Source organism: Monodelphis domestica, chromosome 7, assembly GCF_027887165.1.
Source record: "Monodelphis domestica isolate mMonDom1 chromosome 7, mMonDom1.pri, whole genome shotgun sequence".
Lineage (NCBI taxonomy): Eukaryota > Metazoa > Chordata > Mammalia > Didelphimorphia > Didelphidae > Monodelphis > Monodelphis domestica.
Window position 1 is genome coordinate 289941759 of NC_077233.1, and position 20792 is coordinate 289962550.

At 40.8% G+C, this 20792-nt stretch overlaps 1 protein-coding gene across 5 annotated transcripts in view; it reads right to left on the reverse strand.

Moving 5' to 3' along the window:
- Positions 1–2536: 2536 nt before the first annotated feature.
- CEP120 (centrosomal protein 120) overlaps positions 2537–20792 on the reverse strand; it is a 98509-nt gene continuing 80253 nt past the window's right edge. For 4 of the 5 annotated variants that reach the window (XM_056803954.1, XM_056803956.1, XM_056803953.1 and 1 more), the window contains 3 exons: positions 16708–16806; positions 6338–6483; positions 2537–4417 (listed from right to left, as the gene is read on the reverse strand). In XM_056803954.1, coding sequence (XP_056659932.1) covers positions 4183–4417; positions 6338–6483; positions 16708–16806 — 480 coding nt within the window. In that variant the 3' untranslated portion in view covers positions 2537–4182. The remainder of the gene's footprint in view (positions 4418–6337; positions 6484–16707; positions 16807–20792) is intronic. The other variant, XM_056803955.1, reaches the window with a different exon arrangement.

Here is a 20792-nt window from a genome sequence, read left to right on the forward strand (position 1 = left end):
TCCCTTGGGTTGCTCCACGTGAGCGTCTTGCTGTGCCCAGTGTGATTCTAGAATCCCTGCTTTCACTGTAGCCACAGTCCAGCCTTCTGCTTGGGCTTACAGGGCTAAGGACCATGGCTTTCCCAGCATTCTGGGCCCAATAAAAAGGTCCCTGCTGGGTGCCCTTTGACTTCCTGGCATTCTCTCCCCTGCCTCATGGGGAACCAGGAAGAAAACAGTCATGTGATGCTGTGACCACACCCTGGTATAATCACGTGCAGGGGGGAAGCCATTTTTCCAAGAGTATTTCCCCTAATCATCGGGTTACTGCCGGCTTTTTCCTCCTATGGAGCAGACCCCGTATTTTGTTCTTACTTGATCAACAGCTATACTTAACAGCAGTGAAAGTAAAATGGATACAGCTGTTTCCATAGCAACTCTCCACTGGTGGTCACAGCGCTGTGTGGCCTCCGGGTGGTTCAAGGGATTCCCTTCCAAAAGCCATCTGCTCTGGACCCACACAGCCAGGGATCCCGAACCTGGCGGGGAGTTCCACTCCAGACGCCCACGATCACCCGGAGGCGCGGGCTTCTGTTCTCTTTATTATTGTACCTACGTAGATTTTTAGGCTTTATGAGCCTCCCCACGCTCTCACTAACCCAGTCACTGAGCCAATCTGCGCCCAGGATGCCGGAGGCGGGGCTGTGGCCGTTCGCTTTTGCCAGCTCAGAGCACGCTGAGATAAGCATAACTCCTCGAGACAGAAACCTCTTTAAAAGCCTGCTGCAGGGAAGCCACTGGACGGATGACTGCTCGGCTCTGCTCTGCGTACAACCCGCTTCTCCTCCGTAGGGATGGAAGCTCTTGGGAGGCCTGGAATGTCGCATTTTAGATTCTATATCCCTGGGTCTGACACACACCCGCGGAGCTCCGGGCTCGTCACACGGAGAGGCTGGCTGCCCAGGAGACGCTCTACAAGCGCGGTGACTGCACCTCCTGGAGAGGATCCCCACTGTCAGAGGCATTCGGCCCAATACCGAGAGAGGCAAAGTCTTCTGAAGAGATCCCTCATCGATCTGTTTGCAGGGACTGACGGTCAGTCCCTTTAGGAAGCTCCACTTCACAGAAGGGCTGGAGGCGACTGAATGATGCTGCTGAAAGAAGGCTGGAGGGGAAGACGCCAGCCCCGAGGGAACATTTAGGCGTCACTGGCTGGTCTGGGGACTTTCCTTAAAAGAGGAAGTTCTAGGCAGAGCTGCCAATTGGAGGAAAGGACTGCAGGGCCAGTGATCTTTGAGGGTGAGAAGAGGGGACTGGCTATAAGCTCCTTAAGGGCAAGGATGAGGACAGCGCTTCAGAGATAGCAAAGAAACCATTGGCCAACGCTACAAATCTCTACACATTGATGTTATCTTATCCAAGCTTTGAAGTAAGGCAATGGAGAAGGGCTCCCTGGGAGCCAGCTGACGACTCCTGGTTTGCAATCGGAGCACTTCTGCGAGTTTCCGAAGAGAGGGACACCGCATTCAAACAATGACGAGTCCATTTTTGTCGTCAAAATGATAGTCCTGTTCCCTTGTCTGTAAATGACGCTCAGATCCTGGGACAGGTCCTGTTTCGCTGTGTCACTTGAAGAACAATCTTTTCACAATATTTTCTTTATAGGCTAAAGATGACTTTCATGGTCAAAAAGGAGAACCTTTCCAAAGATATCAGTGCAGCAAAGACTTCAACATGAAAGCACAGTTAGCAAGGAACTTGTTACCCGTCTTTAAAGCCAAACCAAATGCTAAGAATCAACATATTTCCATGGAGTTCTGCCACCTGTAGTTGCACATGATGCCCAGGAGGCACGTTTGAACCTGTAATGTGAGCCTTCCAAAAGAGTGATCAACAGAGAGAGGCCACCTTGGGGAGACACCATTGAACCACTACCTGAGCTATTTAAAAATACCTTGGATCAACAGAAGGAAAAGTACTGCCCTGAGAAAATCCTTTAAATGAACGTTTAATGAAATATCATCATTTACTTCAGATGAGCATCTTTCAACAAAGCTCATGGCCGCCAAGGGGTGTCACTGCGGAATTATCTGCTTTTCACTCGAATCACTTGCTCGCTGCTTTCAGGAAGGACAGTGTAACCATATTTTGCCATCTTATATATGGGGTCCATACGCTATGCTTATTCACTTATCTCATTAGTTCACAAACTAAATAGGCAAGTAAATAAGCAAACATCTCCCTCTGCCTCCCAATACACTTGATAATGGAAAACTGCCCTTACAGAGAATGATACCATCTTGTTTTGTTACTATTAAAGGCATAACCCACAATTCCAGAGAAGGCTTATTTGCACGTGGAATGACTTATGCTGAAAGGGCTACAAAGGGTATTAAACTATCAGATCCTCACCATTATAAGTAAAAGTATCTGCAATCTAGAGTACCTGAGAGAAGCGCAAAGACGGCATACAACCACACCTGTCTAGAACATTTCACCCGTACTACTGAGAAGCAAAAGGCACATGATCATATAAATATACTACTCAATTCAAAAGTGCATAAAATTCCGATTTTATTTGTTAAATTACATAGAAAAAAATACATCACTTTCCCTCAGGCAAGGTAAACCACACACTCATTTTAGAACAACCCTCCTCTCTTAGGCACCCGCTAGTGTTTGAAAACTGTCACATTCAGCCCACAGAGAAACTGAAAAGAAATAGTGACAATATTTTCAACAAGCTTTCCTTCAAACACACAAAAAGATTACAATTCTATTTGAGTAGCACAAAATCATTCAGAGAAAATATCCAGCCATAATTAATATTTTAAAATCCTATGATTCATCCCTTTATTCATTATATTCATACATTTATATTTACTTACTGTCATGTTGTTTTTAGACAACCAGCACTTGGTCCAAAAAAAAATAAATAAAAATAACAATCTCTTTAAGGAAGTTACATGCCTCTATCCAAAAAAGAAAGTTCGGTTAATCTTCAAAATGCTCTATTATGACTTTGTAGGAGTTACTGGTAAACAGCATTTCCTTCTTTAAGGGGTCAAGTTTTTGAATTATCCCATTTTGGAATTTTCATGTAACTGGCCCAGTGAAGTTGCAAAAGAAAATTTTGAGTACACTGATAAAATACATTGGAAAAAGGAGGTGAAAATGTTGCTCTGGGAACTAAAGTGAGTTCTGAATCAGTACAGTGCCTGGCTCTGAAGAAAACAACAGAAGGCAACACTTGTAGTTTTACCGACTTGGCACTACAGAAATCCAATGAATTCTTTTCATTTACTTTTTTTAAAAGACTAAAATGAAAGGGAAAACATTAGTATCCATTTTCATTCATTTGTTTTCTCAGCTGAAGTCTTTAAAATGTCTGTTTCTCCACTGAGGAAGAGAAGATTTGCACTCATCTGTCACTATTATTGAAATAAGGGAATAGCTTCAATTCAAAGAAAAGAGAAAACAATTCCAGCTTGTATATGGGACCAGAAGAAAAGACAAATATCAAGATGCTTGTCTAAAAAGTTAAGAGTAAAATACTTTAGAAATGTAAGCATGAGGTCAGTGGATCTTGTTACTAAAAAAAAAACAACCTCTTTAACAGGTGGTAAAACAAATAACTAATTGGGTATCCATTCTTTTGCTGCCTAATTCTAAAAATGACTTCCCTGAATTGAACTTCCTGCTTCAAGACGTTCTCTTCAACATCTGCAGAAAAAAAGGCATGCTGTCTACAGAAGAATGAAAATGAAACTTATTTACAACTGGTGTTCAGCGTTTAAGATATTTACACACATGTAACAGGACACGGCATTTATAAAGTGCAACATATATTTTTTGGCTCAATGTATAAAATTATGTCATTGGGAATTACTGCAGTCATCTTTTCCTAGACAAATTTAGTGAAAAGCTATTTTGAAAGTTAGCCATCAAATGATAAATGATGAGAAACACTGAAAAGTTGCTTAGTGAGTATATAAAAAGAAATTACAAATAAAACCAGTGTGGGAAAGGTAGAAGAGATAGATTTAAAGTAAATAAAAACCAAATAAATATTATAACAACAAAAAATCTTTTCACAGATTTAAAAAAAAGAAAATGGCTTTTTCAACTTTTTTCTGCTTTCAGAGTTTTACAATGAAATTAGAACTAAGGCTCAAAGTCTTAGTAAAGATTTTCCAAATGTTATTAATTACTGGTACTGCTTTTGGCCAAAGCTTCTCTGATCTGACGGTCAAGTTCACTTATTATCCGATCCTCATGATTATACACACCCGTTCTCATCAAAGTATCTCTTTCTTCTATTAGGCGAGTCAGATAATCATCCAAATCTTCTTCAAAAGCCTTTCCACCCAAACTCTCCATTTTTCCACTTGCAATCTCTCTGGAATTCTGGAACTGTTCTGAGTCTTGTTTCCTTAACCTGATAAAACAAACAGAAATAAATTCCACTTTGATAGGCGACCACGTCTCTATTTTAGTATCTACAACCACATTCCAAATTATTTGATCGTGAGACAAATCAGGCCAAGTCAAGCAGTCAGCAAAGGCTGACAAAAAGGAAGGGGAAAGGAGCGCCGGTGTCTCCCTTCATTACCTAATTTTGGAGGATGCCCGTCACTGTCCTCAGAACAGGCATTTGCATACCGGTCTCCTTCACCCATTCAATTGGGGCTCCTGAGAGCAGACTCAGCACTGTGTACACAGATGCTCGCCTGACCTGGCGTCGTACCTCTGCTGCCGAGTCATCTCTAGAAGTCAAACAATCGAAGGGACTCCGGAAGACGGGAACAAAACCACACGTCCTCCTGGATCCAGATCGCCCGCCTCCTAGGAGTCTGGCTCCGATCCTCACTCTACATGTGAGTTCCAAGTCAGGCCCATGGAGGAACATCTGGTACCTGCTATCATTCTCTATACCGAGCCTACACAGGATCGATGTTGGCTTGAGCTACAAAAGATGTCGACGTTTATCTACTTCAGGAGACGGGAAAATCAACGTCTTGAGAAAAGCGACTGTCCAGGGTCAGGCAGGTTGTAGAAGATCTGCGACACTAACTCCAGAGGTCTTTTGACTGAAAAGTCCAGCACTCTTCCTAAATGAGGAAGTTAGAGAGTGCCGTGTATAGAGCACCAAGTCCATCCACATTCGGACACTTACTAGCCAAGTGTCCCTGGGCAAGTCTCTGTTTGCCTCAGTTTCCTCTTCTGTAAAACAGGTATAATAATAGCACCTACCTCCCAGGGTTCTTGTGAGGATCAGATTGGATACTCATTGTAAAATGCTTATTTAGCATACTGGCATATAATAAGTGCTATATTAAAGTTAGTTGTTATTATTATTCTTATTAAACTATCCTATCCGTTATTTCAGGAGGTTTTGATCATCATTTATTTTTTCTTAGGCTAAAAAACTCTAGTTCTCTCAACTAATGTATGTTTTCCTGACCCTTTACTATACTGTAAGTTCTCTTCTTTACATGCTCTAGCTTGCCAATTATTAAAATACAATACTGGGAATGGACACAATAGCCCTCATGTGGTCTGATGAAGGCTCAATTAACTTCCTTTCATGTGGACATTATATTATTATAAATGAAGACCAATAATGAGTTAGCTTTTCTGTTTTAGAAAAAGGAAACACAGAAAGTTGGATCATGTTGTATGAGAGCTGTGTTTATTATAACCTTTTTTTCACAAGAAATGCAGTCAAATCAGGTCTTGCTCTTCTCTTGGACTTAAATAACTTAAAAAAAAATCTAAATACAAGAAGGATTTATACTTATCCAATTAAACTTTATCTTGTTGGTTTTACCCAACATCTGTGCTGAGATCTTTTAAAATCTTGGTTCTATTGTCATTTTAAATTATTTTAAATACAAATTTTATAAGCAAGTCTTCTATCTTTTATTCCAAGTAATAGTTACAAATATTTCACAGGAAACGGCTAAGAAACTATATAGCCTACCTTAAGCTGACCATCACATTGCCTTTTATCCAGGCCAACATGTAACCTATTAATCAACACTTTGGTACTGGGTGTCCAATCAGCTTTATTTAGGTTGATCATCTACTATTAAATTAAGATAAATCATATCCATAGCATTCCCCCTATCTATTAACACTATTAAGAAAGGAAATAAGGTTAGTTTGATATGATAGTGAGCTCACGCTAACTTGTAGTTACTACTTTATTCTTTGCTAATATCAAAATAGGCAAAGGGGAATTAACACAAGCAAATATTAAGACAATATTTTAAAAATTGTTTATCATCTAAACTGCTTATAATTTATGTAATTCAAAATTATCTTAACATATCTCTTATTGGCAGCTATACTATACCTGTTGAGTTCATTTCTTATATCTAATAGTTCTTGTCGCTCAGTTTTCATTGTGTCTTTCTCTTCTGCTGCCAGAAAACGTAATCTCATATGTTCAAGCTCTTCTTGTTGTTTCTTAAGACGGGCCATTTGACTCTCTTGTTCACGCTAGGAAAAGTTATTAAATATTTAATACTACAGAATTAAACATAATTCAATTAGTCTTTGACTTGGAATTATAATCTTGCTTTATAATTCACATAGTAGTATGCCACTCTGACTTTGTCATCAAACCACCTATAATGTATAAAAATTAATGTCAATAATAAAATGTCTATTTTAAGGGATTTATTAATGATCATTAGAAATCAAGGAATAAAGAGGATACAAAATAAAGACCACATGCCCATGGCTGATTAGTCATTCCAAAATCCCCACTCACCACTGCCATGCTCGCTGACAGAGCCAAAAAAAAGACGGGACCCTCCATGTCCCCACCTAATATCCCGTCTACAAGAAGTATGAAAGGACAGGAAGTCAGTGGGCTCCCAGGAAATATAGTTCTTTTTTAGGGTAATAGATTTTCAATTATACATTCCCCCTGAGATCCGTGCAAGACTAGACTCTCCAATGGATCTTGTAACTATAACTTTGAAATTACAATAATTTGAGGATAAGAGGAAAAGAGAATAAAACCAATGATTGCTAGGTGCACTGACAAAATTCCAGTTGGGGGCAGTCCCCTTCAGCATAAGAGTATACATACAAAAACAAATGCATTTAACCCCACACAGTTCAAATCACCAAATCCCAAAGTTCACTCTGGATCTTCGCATCTTCATGGTGCCTTCTCCAAATAGTTCACTTTCTGGATTTGGAGAGGTAGCATGTTTCTTAACCTAAAATTACTCTCAAAAGAATTTAAACTTTGCATTTTAGAATAATTATACATTCTCCCCTGAAGGTGTTGAAAAACACAGGATCACTTAGGGATGCCTGGCTGAGTTATGAGGTATATGAATCAATTGGCAACAGAAATCTAAAACAAAAAAAAATCCAAATAAAAGAGAAAAAAATAACTTCTGGATGAAATATAGACTATTAAACTTTTATGTGTAAACATTTTAAGTAAAGGAAAAATAAAACTATAACAAGTCCTTGAATCAGGCCCCAATTAAAGTGATTTAAGCAATTATGCATTTATCCAATCAGTAGCCAGGACTATAGAAAGTTTGCCACACTGTGAAAGACAGAAAAGGGGACCAGATTATAGGAGCCAGGTAGGAGCCAAATTTGAGATAGTTGGTAGAATGTGGGACAAGGAAGACCTGCCTCTGACATATCTCAAAAACTCACAACCTCAAACCCCCCAAAAGTTCAAGTCCTCTTGTCTTGGCTCAGAATTTTATCAATGCCATTGGGATTGGTTGCTCTCTTTGACCTTATGCTCGATTGGCACTATGCAGTTTAGCTTTGTGCTACTTTGGTGCTGTGCAATGGCTCTTTTTGTATTGCCTTCTCCTGGAATCAGACAAAACCATTAAGCAAAGTCCCATAACTTTTTTAAACAAAAAGCTTTTGGGGTATGCATTAATATTAGAACAAATGTATTTTAAACTTATATTAGTGCAAAATCAAAAAAATTAAAGAAAAATCTTCTCAATACCGTTGACGTGCTACAAATACAAAAAGGTGAGAAAAATAAAACTGAAATAGTATGTTGCACATGCAAGCAAAAATAAGGAGTTTAAAAAATAAAAAAATATATATAGCTTACAATCATTGATACACTGTGTCAGGTAAGGAAAGGTAGAATACAAAGGTTTCTCACCCCAAAAAAGAGATCCATTTCCTTTTCAAACTTGGCCATGAACCACTATTTACAAAGTAATAGTTTTTATAATGAACAATGGTACCACATGTAATGCACATTCAAGAAGTATCAAAATCCCCAAAATTATAACAGCCCATTTAATTACAATAGCAATCGAACCCATTATCATTAGGATTCATATGCGTCTGCTGTATGACATTTAAAGCCTATGAATTCATGGATACTTGTCACAAATTTTTACAGGTGTAGCAAATGTTTCACCCTTGGCAAATTTATTTTTATTTTTTCAAAAATCTATTACTGCCATCATTAAAAAAATGTGGCAGAGGAGTCTAGAAAAAAATCAAACCTCTGTACTGTTGATGTTGGGTCTAAAAATGTCACCAAGAATCTAAAGCATTCTGGTGGAAGGGTACAGTAAGCTGAAGAGTTATAAATGAGAGATGCTCCCTCTTGGGAGCCATCCAGGGGTACTATGCCCTGGGATCAACTTCCCAGATCCTTTGGTATGAGACTGTTATGTCCCATCCATTCATATTTTTACAAATGCAGAGATGGGGATTATAATAGTGCTTCACTTCAGCTACTAAAATGGATTCTTTACCTCTTGTTACAAATAACTCAGAGGCAGGTAAAATGATCAGTTAGAGTTGTTGAAAAAAAATTTTTCAATCATGTTTGAAGACTCCTTAAAATCAATTTAAAGGGGGCAGCTGGATAGCTCAGTGGATTGAGGGCCAGGCCTAGAGATGGGAGGTCCTAGGTTCCAATCTAGTCTCAGACACTTCCCAGCTATATGACCCTGGACAAGTCACTTGACCCCCACTGCCTAGCCCTTACCACTCTTCTGCCTTGGAACCAATACATAGTATTGATTCCAAGACGGAAGGTAAGGGTTTTATAAAAAATTTTAAAAATCAATTTAAGATATTTAGCTCATTGAATTTTTCAAAGATTGTTATACAATTGTAATCAGTTTTGATGAAATTCATACATCCTCTATGTGACAATTAACAAAGGAAAAATGGAAGAAAAAGCTGTTTTTTTTTAAATGGGCTTATTCAATAATATTTGTTCAGTATAGTTATGGGGAAAGGTAACAGAATATAACAGTAGTTAATACACAGTAGATTAAAATCATTCAGCATAACAGAATAGTATTGATCAGATTAATATATGAACTTAAAACAACAAAATTAAATCTTAAAGCAGACAATCAGCAAAATATGATAAAATAAAGAGACTTTCATAAAACAATGGAGTCTGAAAAGGCTTAAAAATTTCACCTCCAGACTCTAAAGTTCCTTTTTCTCTTTCTGTTCAGATTCCTTTTGTCAGAGCTCTTGGATCTTCCATAGTGAGTGAGAACTCCTTGCTGAGCATAGTATGAAGGAATTCCAAATTGGACGAATCTTAAGAGATTGAGCAGGCCCAAATGGCAAAGGGTTGTAGGGAGATGAATTTCTCCCCTGAATCTCAGGCAATTTAAGTGAAAGGATCAGTGCACTCATGAAAAAAACATCCAAAAGCTGGAAGCTGTTTGAAATAGGCAATGCACTGCTCTTTCAAAGAGTGTGCCATGCTTGTAATTTACTTCCTGTATAGAAGAGCAACTTCCTTCTTCCCTTCCCCTTTACCCCTAAGGTAAAATTCTAGGGAGCAGTTTGTTTCCCCAGCCACGTGGAGAGGGAGTTAGGGGGCTAATTGTTGCCTAAAGAAAATATACCCTGGTTTTTACAATTGCCCAGAGAGAGGCTCCACATTTTTGAGTTCCAAAGACACAGCGGCAGCTACCAATAATCTGGGACCCGGGGCTGGGGCTGGGGCCGGATGAGTGATCAGGGTCTGGGGGCCGGAGATCAGGAGGAAGCAGGATCATCAATGCCAGAGGCAGCAGTGAGGAACTGAGGAACATGGGCTCAAGCAGATGGGCGAGAGAAGTGACTTATCTCCTCTTCACCAAGTATCCCCTGGCTAAAAATAGCCCAGCCTGTAGAGAGAGCAACCAGGCAAAAAGTAGGGAAAGAAAAAGGCAGTTCGGAGGTCTCTTCAAGGAGGGAAAAACCTTGGCAGGAGAAACGTGGCTTGAAAAAATTTTTTATCTAGGCTGTCTTAAAAAGATTGAGAATTCCTTCTCCAAGTGGTTGCCATAAATGTAAAAATTAAAATTAATGTCAATAATAAAATATTATATTTTAAGGGATTAATGATCATTAGAAATCAAGGAATAAAAAGGATACAAAATAAAGACTATGTGCCCACGGCTGATTAGTCATTTCAAATCCCCACTCACCACTGCCATGCTCGCCGATAGAGCCAAAAAAAAAGGCGGGACCCTCCACATCCCTGCCTAATATCCCCTGTCTATAGGAAGTACATAAGGACAGGAAGTCAGTGGGCTCCCAGGAAACATAGTTATTTTTGAGGGTAACAGATTTTTAATTATACAAATGTTATTTCTTTGAGCAGGCAAAGAAAGGACTGCTATTATAGAAGTTTTGGACTATATTTCTGGACTAAGTTATAGGTCCTGTTTGGTTAACTGTAGTTAGGTCTTCTAGCTACATACATATACTTATCATACCTTCTCCTCAATGTAAGATCCTTAATCAATGAATTCTTTTCAAACTTTTAAAAAATCTTAAGATTAGCTGGAGAGCAGAACATGACAAAAAGTTGTGGACAAAAGGTTATCTTTATGTCAGTGAGTAGTGACATTAACTGGTAAATTCTGGTAGGGGTTAATTTAGCGGTCTTTTGCCACTGTAATGGAGGAAATCCAGGACATTGTTTAGGTGGAAGAGGGATTCCTTGTGACACATGACTTCTTCCAGATGATCCTGTGGCTCAAAGATAAGTGGAGTGCCCATATCACATAGCTAACATGTGTCAGGGCTGTGATTCTGCCTGACATCTTCTGATTGCAAGTCCAGTGTTTTTCCTACTCTCCCATGTTACCACTTTAATCTTAATACAACTTTCTTGTAACAAGCTTTGTTTTACCAGTCTAGAAATAACTATGACAATAGAAAAGTCTATTGCTCTTTCTTAACTTGAGGAATTCATAAGCTGACAGTGGAATATGGAAGGTAAACTTACCAATTTTAAAAATAATTTATGATTTTCATAATGATATGAAGTAAAATGTAAATACAATGACATGGGGAAAATCAGGAGTGTGTGTAGGGGGAGATCTTAACAAGAGCTATATACACCATAAAAAAAAAAGTATGGGTAAAATTGCTCTGCCTTCCTACAAAAACCCACAATTGAAAACAAATAATCTACAGTAAAATTAGATATTTTCTGTAGTATTGTCTACTCCTTAAATATATATCACTAGTGATATGCAAATGTCAAAGTCAATAAATTCTTATTGAATTGAACTACTAATTTGGTTCTTCGTTATAAATTCTATTACTTAAGTCCTTGAGAAATTTGTTTTGCCATTGGTTGATGATCCTTACTTTACCCAAATTGAATTACTTAATTTTTAATTTTTAAAATAATTTCCAAAAAATTAAAGAATTTTCTTTTTTCCAAAACTTATTTGGAATGATTTAAAATTTTTATTAATATAACATTTAAAGAGAAAATAAAATTAAGAACCAGGAAAAGAAATCCTCCTGCTGCCAGGTGCTCTTGGATAAAAAGCTCTTCCATCAAGGGAGCACAATCTTTATTTTGCCATAGCTGCCTATAAATCCAGGGGAAAGATGTAAACATACATATATACTAGACTAAACAATAGCTAAAAAGTGGCCACTATTCACTCTCCTCCTCACAGATACCAAGCAAGTCTGTGGGAAAAACTTATAACTGAAGCTAAGGAACTCAAGTCAAGTTTTCTGAAAATAACCCAGAGCTGACAAGTCAGTAGGAGGGCCTGGATGGTTTCAAGACACAGTTTTTAACCAAGACTTGGCCTTCCAACCGTTTTTTTAAAACAAAGATTTATATTCCATCCTTGGCTAAATCACTTCTAAATTAATCAAATTAATTACTCTCGGTGGATAAGCAAGAAACTGGACAAGATAGCACCCACGTCAGCCAATGAAGTCTGTGTTTTTTAAACTTAATATATCGGCTTGTTTTTAAACAGATCTATGGTGAACAAATATGGTAAAGAACTTGCATGCAAAACCTCAGGACTTTTTTAGAAAATATACTTTGCACTAATACAGAAAATGAAAACACCGAATTTTCTACCTTAGACAGAGTAAAATGACTCATTTCTTTAAAAAAGGATTCATTTCTTTAAAAGAACATTTGCCTCTCCTTCATACATAGGTACGATATTAAGATTCTAAAGTTGCCCATAACTCCTGTAGATCTCTAAAGGGCTGTTCAGGAGGCATTGAAGATTCCATACTTTACATTCCTTACTTATTTTGTCAATAAATTGAGAGATATTTGGGCGGGGGGGGGGGGGAACCAAGCAGCACATTAAAACTATTTCTACATTTTCCCTTTTTTTACTTACATTTGACAAATTTACCTGAGTGAGAATAAAAGGAAGAAACTGAATTGTTTGTTCTAAGTTTCCAACAACGTATGCCATTTTATACCCAAAGTTACACTTCACCCCACAAGAACAAACAGAATGTCTGCATATTATTTCCTTAATTTCAAAGTTGGAAAACATATTTGTGTTTCACTTAATTTTATGCCGTCATCGCTGTCGCTGAACTTATTAAGTGAGCAAAGAACAAAGAAATCTCATCGTTTGGAAACCCGGACTTTTATGGTGGCAAAGCCGAGGAAAAGAGAGTTTTCCTAAATACTTAGCTAGCAGATGATGCTTTTTGAATTCACAAACTGACTGTACTAGGTCACCTTTGAGTAATGGAAAGCTCTGTTTAAACATTTCTTTGGCAATGGGCATAAAGCATTAGATCTCATTTCTACGACTTGCCAGCTGGGTTTTGTCATTAGCATTTATTAACCATCCACTATAGGGCTTTCAGCGTCTAATCCACACTACACAAATGTTTTGTATGGCCCTCCAGAGGGCTTTGCTGTGACAAATTACTGGCACGGATTACATCCCCGTGGCTATTCACCAGAGGCAATGCAAAATTAACATGGTACTAATCCAATTTAAACAAGAAATTGTACAAACTATCCTCGGAACAAAAACAGATCAAGAATTCCAATTTTATATTCAATCCACAATAAATGTGTTTTGAATCAAGAGTTTTTGGAAAATTCTGAAGTGATTTTCACACCAATGAGAAGTGACAGACAGTCCAAATCCAAACTACACAACGTCACCAACTAGTGCAATCCACGGACTTTCTTTACCCTTTCCCTACAGTGGTGCTTCTCAAGCTATGATTTAACGCCGTTTGGGTATACAATGGTAGCAAACAGACGTGAGTTTTTCAGATTTCATTAAGAATATAATTAGTTTATTTTCTCATTTCTTAACTTCCAAGGCCAGAAGATTGTTTAAATATTATGGCAATTTATACACATAGTTATGAATGCTGTTCAAAAGGTAAAAAAAAATTCCCGTGGACATGCCACTATCTTCATTGCCACTAGGTTACTGCTCATAAGTAAACTCAGATTGCTGTGCATTTCTCCAAAGAACGTAGCAATAGAGGCAGTGAAGCAGGATCAGTGCTTGGGGCAGACTGCGGGCCCTCATGCATGAGTTCAGGCAGATGCCTGCCTTCCCAGGGCCTCGGTTTCTCTATAAAATGTAGGGATGGGTTAGACAAAGGAGACCAGAGATTCCTTTCAGCTCTGAACTTATCATTGCATTAAGCCTACCCTAATCAAAATGCTCACAACATGCCCTTTATTGCTGCAGCCGTCTTTTCCTTCCTTACGTCATCACAAATGAATCACCCTGTTAAGAGATTAGGGAGTCTTCAGCTGATCTGTAGACCATCACTGAACTTTTTTTTTAACACTAACTTTCTGCCTCAGTAACAATTCTAAGACAGGAGGGCAAGACAGGTAACAGGATTAAGTGACTTCCCTAGGGTCACACAAGGAGGAAGTGTCTTGAGGTCGGATTTGAACCCAGATTCTCCCTGCTCTAGGTCCAGCCCTCTATCCACTGTCATGGAGCCACCCTCATTACTCAACTTTTTGAAGGGCGATTTACATTCTGGTCTCTAGTATCTGGCATCCTTACTGACTACTTTCTTGAAATTATTGCTGTGATTTTCTTTTGGAAAGGATTCAGCAATAAGATCTTTTTCTTAGCTTCTTCCTTCTTATTACTGCAGTAATAAAAAGCTCCCCTACGCCATCTAGGTTTTTTACCTTGGTTTCTGCAACACTCGATGCTGCTCAAATGTCCTCTTATCTTTGCAAACATTCCTTTTCTTGCTTTTGTACTGGCAGCTCCATGCATTCGAGTTCACATTTCTACTCAATCTCTTATTACGTTTTTATCCTCATTTTCAAGCTGCTTCTGGATCATCTTTAAGTCCACATTTTTATTCTTTCCAGTCTCTTAGCTGCACTGGATATATATAACATCTCTTAAAACGATCACACGCAGGAAACGCAGATATCTTCACCCTCTCAGCACAACTTCCTAGTCTTACTGTGCCAACATCCTCTGGGTTTTTCAGCCTCCCGACGTTCTGTTTAGGGGCCCGCACCCTCCCGAACATGGCCTTGTGCTGTCCTGCTGACCTTCTGACTGTAGGTTTCATGGCGTCCTCTCAGTCTCTATGGCCCCGTCCTAGGACGTGGGCACTCCTCGCTTAGGCCATCCACCAGCACCAAAGCTACGTGTACCCGCTCTTCACCATGACGAAGCTAGAGGATTCTGGAGAACCACACACTGGGGAATAGCGCAAACTCTTGCTTGAAGGTCACCACGCTCTGTGCTGAGGCGGTCAGTCCTCCCGATTGAGCGCTCTGCACGAGCGCACCACGAGCTCCCCACAGCTGGCTCGCCTTCTCAGAGTCGCAGCGGAGACGCTCCGATCGGCTTCTTTAATTCCACTCCTCAATTCTTGCGACGCAGCCTCGTTGCCGGCGAGCCTCCCCGATACTCCTCTCTCGTGCCCTCGCCGAGTCAGCTGGCTCGCCTTCTCAGAGTCGCAGCGGAGACGCTCCGATCGATCGGCTTCTTTAATTCCACTCCTCAATTCTTGCGACGCAGCCTCGTTGCCGGCGAGCCTCCCCGATACTCCTCTCTCGTGCCCTCGCCGAGTCAGCTGGCTCGCCTTCTCAGAGTCGCAGCGGAGGCTCTGATCGATCGGCTTCCTTAATTCCACTCCTCAATTCTTGCGACGCAGCCTCGTTGCCGGCGAGCCTCCCCGATACTCCTCTCTCGTGCCCTCGCCGAGTCAGCTGGCTCGCCTTCTCAGAGTCGCAGCGGAGGCTCTGATCGATCGGCTTCCTTAATTCCACTCCTCAATTCTTGCGACGCAGCCTTGTTGCCGGCGAGCCTCCCCGATACTCCTCTCTCGTGCCCTCACCAAGTCAGCTGGCTCGCCTTTTCAGTTTGTCTCTATCGCAGGCTCCCTGGAGGCAGTTTAAGTGCTGCCTCTTCTCAATAGCTCCCCAACGTGGTCTTTCATATCTGCTAGCTGACAGTCTTCAATCATACTTAATACGGCGTTACGTGTGTGCGTTAAACACCGTCGCATGATTACGAAGGAAGATTGGGGGGATCAAACCAAATAGGACAGAAGAAAAATCGGGATTTTGGACAAAAGCCAAGCTCGGCATAGCGCTGAATCACGACTAACCTTCAAAATACTAAAATGTTCGGATGGTCAGAAGTAGCCTCCAACTCCAGAATTCTGTACCTTTGTGACCGCAACGTTTGAGCATCTCCCCCCACTCCAGCGAGTCCACTTTGGACATTTTTCAAACGTTCACTTGAAAACTCTCCGTCAGCACTTATGCGCAAACATTGTCTTATGATGGCGAATTGCCCACAGAGGTCCCTCGGACAGGTGTCTCTGCTCCCAGGCTCTTTGTTCCCTGTCACTGGGTTCCAGTGGTAGGAAGGAAAGAAAAGCAAAGGAAACAAACCAAGAAAACCGACAAGGATTTTGCACTTTTTCCTCTTTCGAGCCTTTACGCTCTCCCAGTAGATCGCCACGTGTCCTTGGGAAGTAAATCTATATCATGCTTTTAAAATTTCTGAGCAAATGGGGGAGAGGGCAGAGCGAGAGACGGTATTAAGTGGAAGACTTTCTGCTCAATAATCCTCATTTTTCCCCATGAAGATTCCAATAATCCCACCAGAAAAGGGGGCCTGACTAGCCATTGGTTCTAAGCAAAGTGGAAGAAACAAGCATGAGCTGGAAACGGCCACGACGACCTTCCCACCATCCCATGAAGGAGAGGGAGAGCGAACCAGTTACAAACCGTGTCCCAAAGTGGTCTTAGCTTCGAGCAAGGGAAGGCTGTGCCCCGTCCCTCTGGAGAAGGAGGACGACGTTCCCGGCCTTCAAAGGAAGCGTCTTGAGTTTTAGAAGCTCGACAAGAGCTCACAGAATGCCGAGCGCGCGAGGCCGAGAAGCTCGAAGAAGAGCCGGCACCACAACAACAGCACAACGCGGCGGCTCACATACCTGCTTTAATCTGGCCAGTTCCTTCAGAGCTCGACTCCACTGCTGCTTGTAATGTAGTTTAGACTTCGTCGCCGATTCCAACTTTCTTTCAAGTTCGACCTAATAGTAATTAAAATCATATCAAATGAAACGCGAGGCCGCAGTACACAATCACTGAAAGATCATATACACAAAGAGTCTGCCCAAAGAAAAGAGTTTATGTAGTGTAACAAATGACATAATCAAAAACTGTTATAGAATGTAGTGTAAATATTATGGCACACGAACATTTTCTTGTTTAAAATATAGCCTTATTTTTATGGTCTAACAGCCGACACACAAAGGGCCTGGATTAGTGATAGCCTCCAGACAGTTACTATAAATGTGTTTAATATATGTATATTATAGAAAGATCTTTCGTGTGGTGAAAAACATTCCTTTTTTTCTATAAAAAGACAATTTTGTTAGCATTCCAGTTTAGCTGGCACTTTGGATTCTTAGAAACAAATTATTCCTTTGGCTAAAAGCTTTTATGTGGAGTTTGGTTCTATGATAGAAAAGAAAATGAAGCGGGCTGGCAGAGATTATTTTTATAATTGCATTTTGCAAAGTTCTAGACCAGAGAAAACAGTCAGAATGTTTGATCAAAAGGCAGGTTCCTGAAGAAATGTGTCGTCAAAGGTCCTTGGAGAAGGGTCCAAAATAAAAACAAGCTCAAAGGAAAAAACATCTTTAACAACATGCATAGCTTTCATTTTAAACTGCTTCTCAAATACATAAAGAAAAAACACTAAAATTGTTTAATAAAAATGATTATTTTTACTTGCAGCAGGCAATCTGTTGTGAATGAACTGGAGCCAACTTGGCTATGCTCTTGGAATGTACTTTCTCAACGTTTCAAACCACGTACCAAGCAATTAATGAAGCCAACAGACAGTTTTACTATTTAAGTGATAATGTAAAAATGCGCCTGTTAGAGGAAAATACTGATTTAACAAGCCAGCTTTTTAATGCAGAATAATCCAATCTTTCCCACAGCGCTCTCAATGTTTTTACAGAATGAAGATTCTTCACTATCCAAAAAAAATCAATCTTCAGAAAATCCATCTCTAAATAACATGATGAGAAAAGCCGAATGCCAGATTCCAGTTAACATTAACTATTCTGTTGTCCTCACGTAGACACAGACAGACCGAGACACACACACACACACAGAGGTACTTCCTCTAAATGATTGGGAAAAAATATGCTCTTTTGTTATGGTTCTTTATGATTTCCATATTCGTGGTTCTTCGGCTTGTCCTTCCCATTAAAGTTAATCTTCTATGTTGAGCACCAGCACTGGAGAGGAAGCACCATCGACAGTTTGTTTCCTCATTGGCTCGTGTCTGCTGCTCTCCCTGGACTTCTGAGGGCTTTACAGGAAGTTGGAGTGTTACTGGGTCTTGTGTTCTATTCTGTACGTTGATAAGGGCGAGTTAATAGGCAGATGCGTTACAGTTCTAGTGGGCAGCTCGATGATTCGTTCCTGTTCTCAAACACCCACTTTAGTTAGGCCTCGACACACGCCAGAGCTTGCTAGGGTGGGAAGAGTCAGGTACACAACCAGGGGGGTTGCTACCCTCAGACACCTTTGACTTTGCCAAGGGAATACTGGTCCACAGACAGGATTGCAGCACTCGCACCCGGGACAGACCTTTTGGAAGAGATGGTCCAAGAGCCAAGTCTTAAGAAGGGACAGAGATTTAGAGAGGAGAGGCCTTCCAGACATGCAAAGGCAGAGAGCAAAGAGAAAACATCTTTTAAGTGGGCAAGTCTGGCCTGAATGTTTAGGGACTGAGCGAGAGGAATGTGCAAACAGTGTGGAAATGTAGGCTGGAGCCCTATTGTGAAGAATGTTATCTTAGAGGCAATAGGGAGCCACTGGAGCTGCCTGAGGAGGGGAGGAACACCAAATCTGTATTTGAAGACTCTCCATTTGGCAGCTAGGTGGAGGACGTCTTGGAGGGGAAGTAGGGAACACCGAGAAAGAGGAAGCAGAAGTGATCCTCACAGTCCAGGTAAGAAACAAGAGGGATGAAGAGGGCGCTGGCTGTACCAACGAAGAAAATTGGCGAGATCTGACAACTGAGTGCAAATGGTGGCAGGGGAAATGGGGGTTCGGCGAAGAAGGAGAGTCAACAGTTGAGTAAGGAGGAGGCTGAGAAGAGTTCCTAGGCTGCGAATTCGAGAATTCGATAGAAAAAGAAGCCAGACGTGCCTTGCTGCTGTGACTTCAGCCCTGCCGACCTCTCCGTCTGCCCTGTGGCTGAACCCTCCCGTGTGTTCCGTCCTCCTACACACACCGCCTTTGAGAGCAGGGGCTGTACTGGCCTCCTCTCTGTGTCCCCAGCGCACTTGGCTCCATTTCCCTTCTCTTTTTCACTCTCTCCTCTCTGAATTTCAGTCCACGCCCAGGTTCTCTCTGCACTTCAGTCTCGCATCGCCAGCTGCCTACCTGACAGCTTCAGGCGGGTTTCTCAACGGATCACAAACTCAATGACGCCCCCCCCCCCCCCTTCTCTTTCTTCCTTTAAACTTTCCCCCTTCCTGACATTTGGCTCCTTCGTGCTTCTGGTCCTTCCGCTGTGCATCTCGAGGTCCTCCTCGCCGCTTCCTCATCTCGTCCCCTCCCCTGCCGGGTCTTGTTCTCCAAACTGTGTCCAGCCATCGGGCCGCACTCTGGCCACAGAACAGCTCGGGCCTGATCACGTCTTTCTGGATACGTGCAACAGCCTCCTCGCTGCTCTCTGACCTAGAATCGGCCTCCCCCAGAGCTGCCAAACGGGCGTTCCTGAAACTTAAGCCTGACCACGTCACTTCCGTGCTCAAGAAAACCCAAGAGAACTCTGCCGAGTGGTCTGCAAAGTCCATCCTGACCTGGCCCCGGTGCTTTTACACGTCCTCTTATCCACACCCTTTCCCTCCCATTCAAACAAGACTCCTTGCTCTTCCCCGTCTAGGACGTTCTCCCTTTCCAAGGCTATTCTCCACGCCTCAGACTTACTAGCATCCTCTGGGGCTCCACTCGATACGACCTCCTGCAGGAAACTGATCCTCATCATCCTCAGTTACTAATGGAGTCCCTCTTCCTCCCCCAACCATTTTGCATATACTTTGTATTTAACTTTTTATGGGCAGGACATTTTCCCCAAGGGAATATATATTCCTTGGGAATCGTCTATTTATGTACTATTCTTGTACAGATGCTGTATTTATAAACTATTCCGATATATTTTTGTACATAATAGTATTAAGAAAATTCCTTTAACAATAGGAACTATTTTTTGTCTTTGGGCACCTATCACCTAGCACAGTGCATGACACACAGGAGGAAGATTATCTCTAAGAATCTTTATTACTCTAAGTTTGTGAAGGTGGGAATCTAATTGTTATATTTTATTATCCCCTTAATTTAAATCCACTGAACTCCTGCCAGAACTCCTGACTCTTACATGTTTTCCCTCTCCTCGAAATACTCTTCTTCCCCTTCTATGCCTGTTTAGTTCCATCCATTTTGCAATACCAAACAAAAATACGGCCTTCTTCAAATATAATCTCTGTTTTTCTCAGCCTCTAAATTGCTGTGGCTCTTCGTACTGCACCTTCATATTCTAATTTTTCAAATACTTTTTATTACTAGATTGTGAGCCATAAAGCAGGAGTCAAGTTCTATTCATCTTTGTATCGCCAATAATGACTAGCTTTTATTAAATTCCACAAAATTAGTACTGAACAAATATTTCTGAAGAAATAAATTCATTAAAAGGACTTGTTTATAATATAAAGTCTATTTCCAGAAGGTTGAACTTGTCTGTAATTATATGAAAATTAAATATTAAGTAAAGAGAAATATTCTTCTAAAATTCAGAACACCTAATAGCACCCCTTCAGGGTGAAAAGTTGGGTGAATCAAGAAGAGCCATTTGCCTACGTCACCACCTTTGCCCAAACATCTTCCACTATTGTGCTAGTTTAGGCCTAGAAAAATATCGTTCCTGGAAGGACGTATATCTGATTTTTAAATATAGTGACAATTCTGTTATGTTTAAAAAAAGGATTTCATG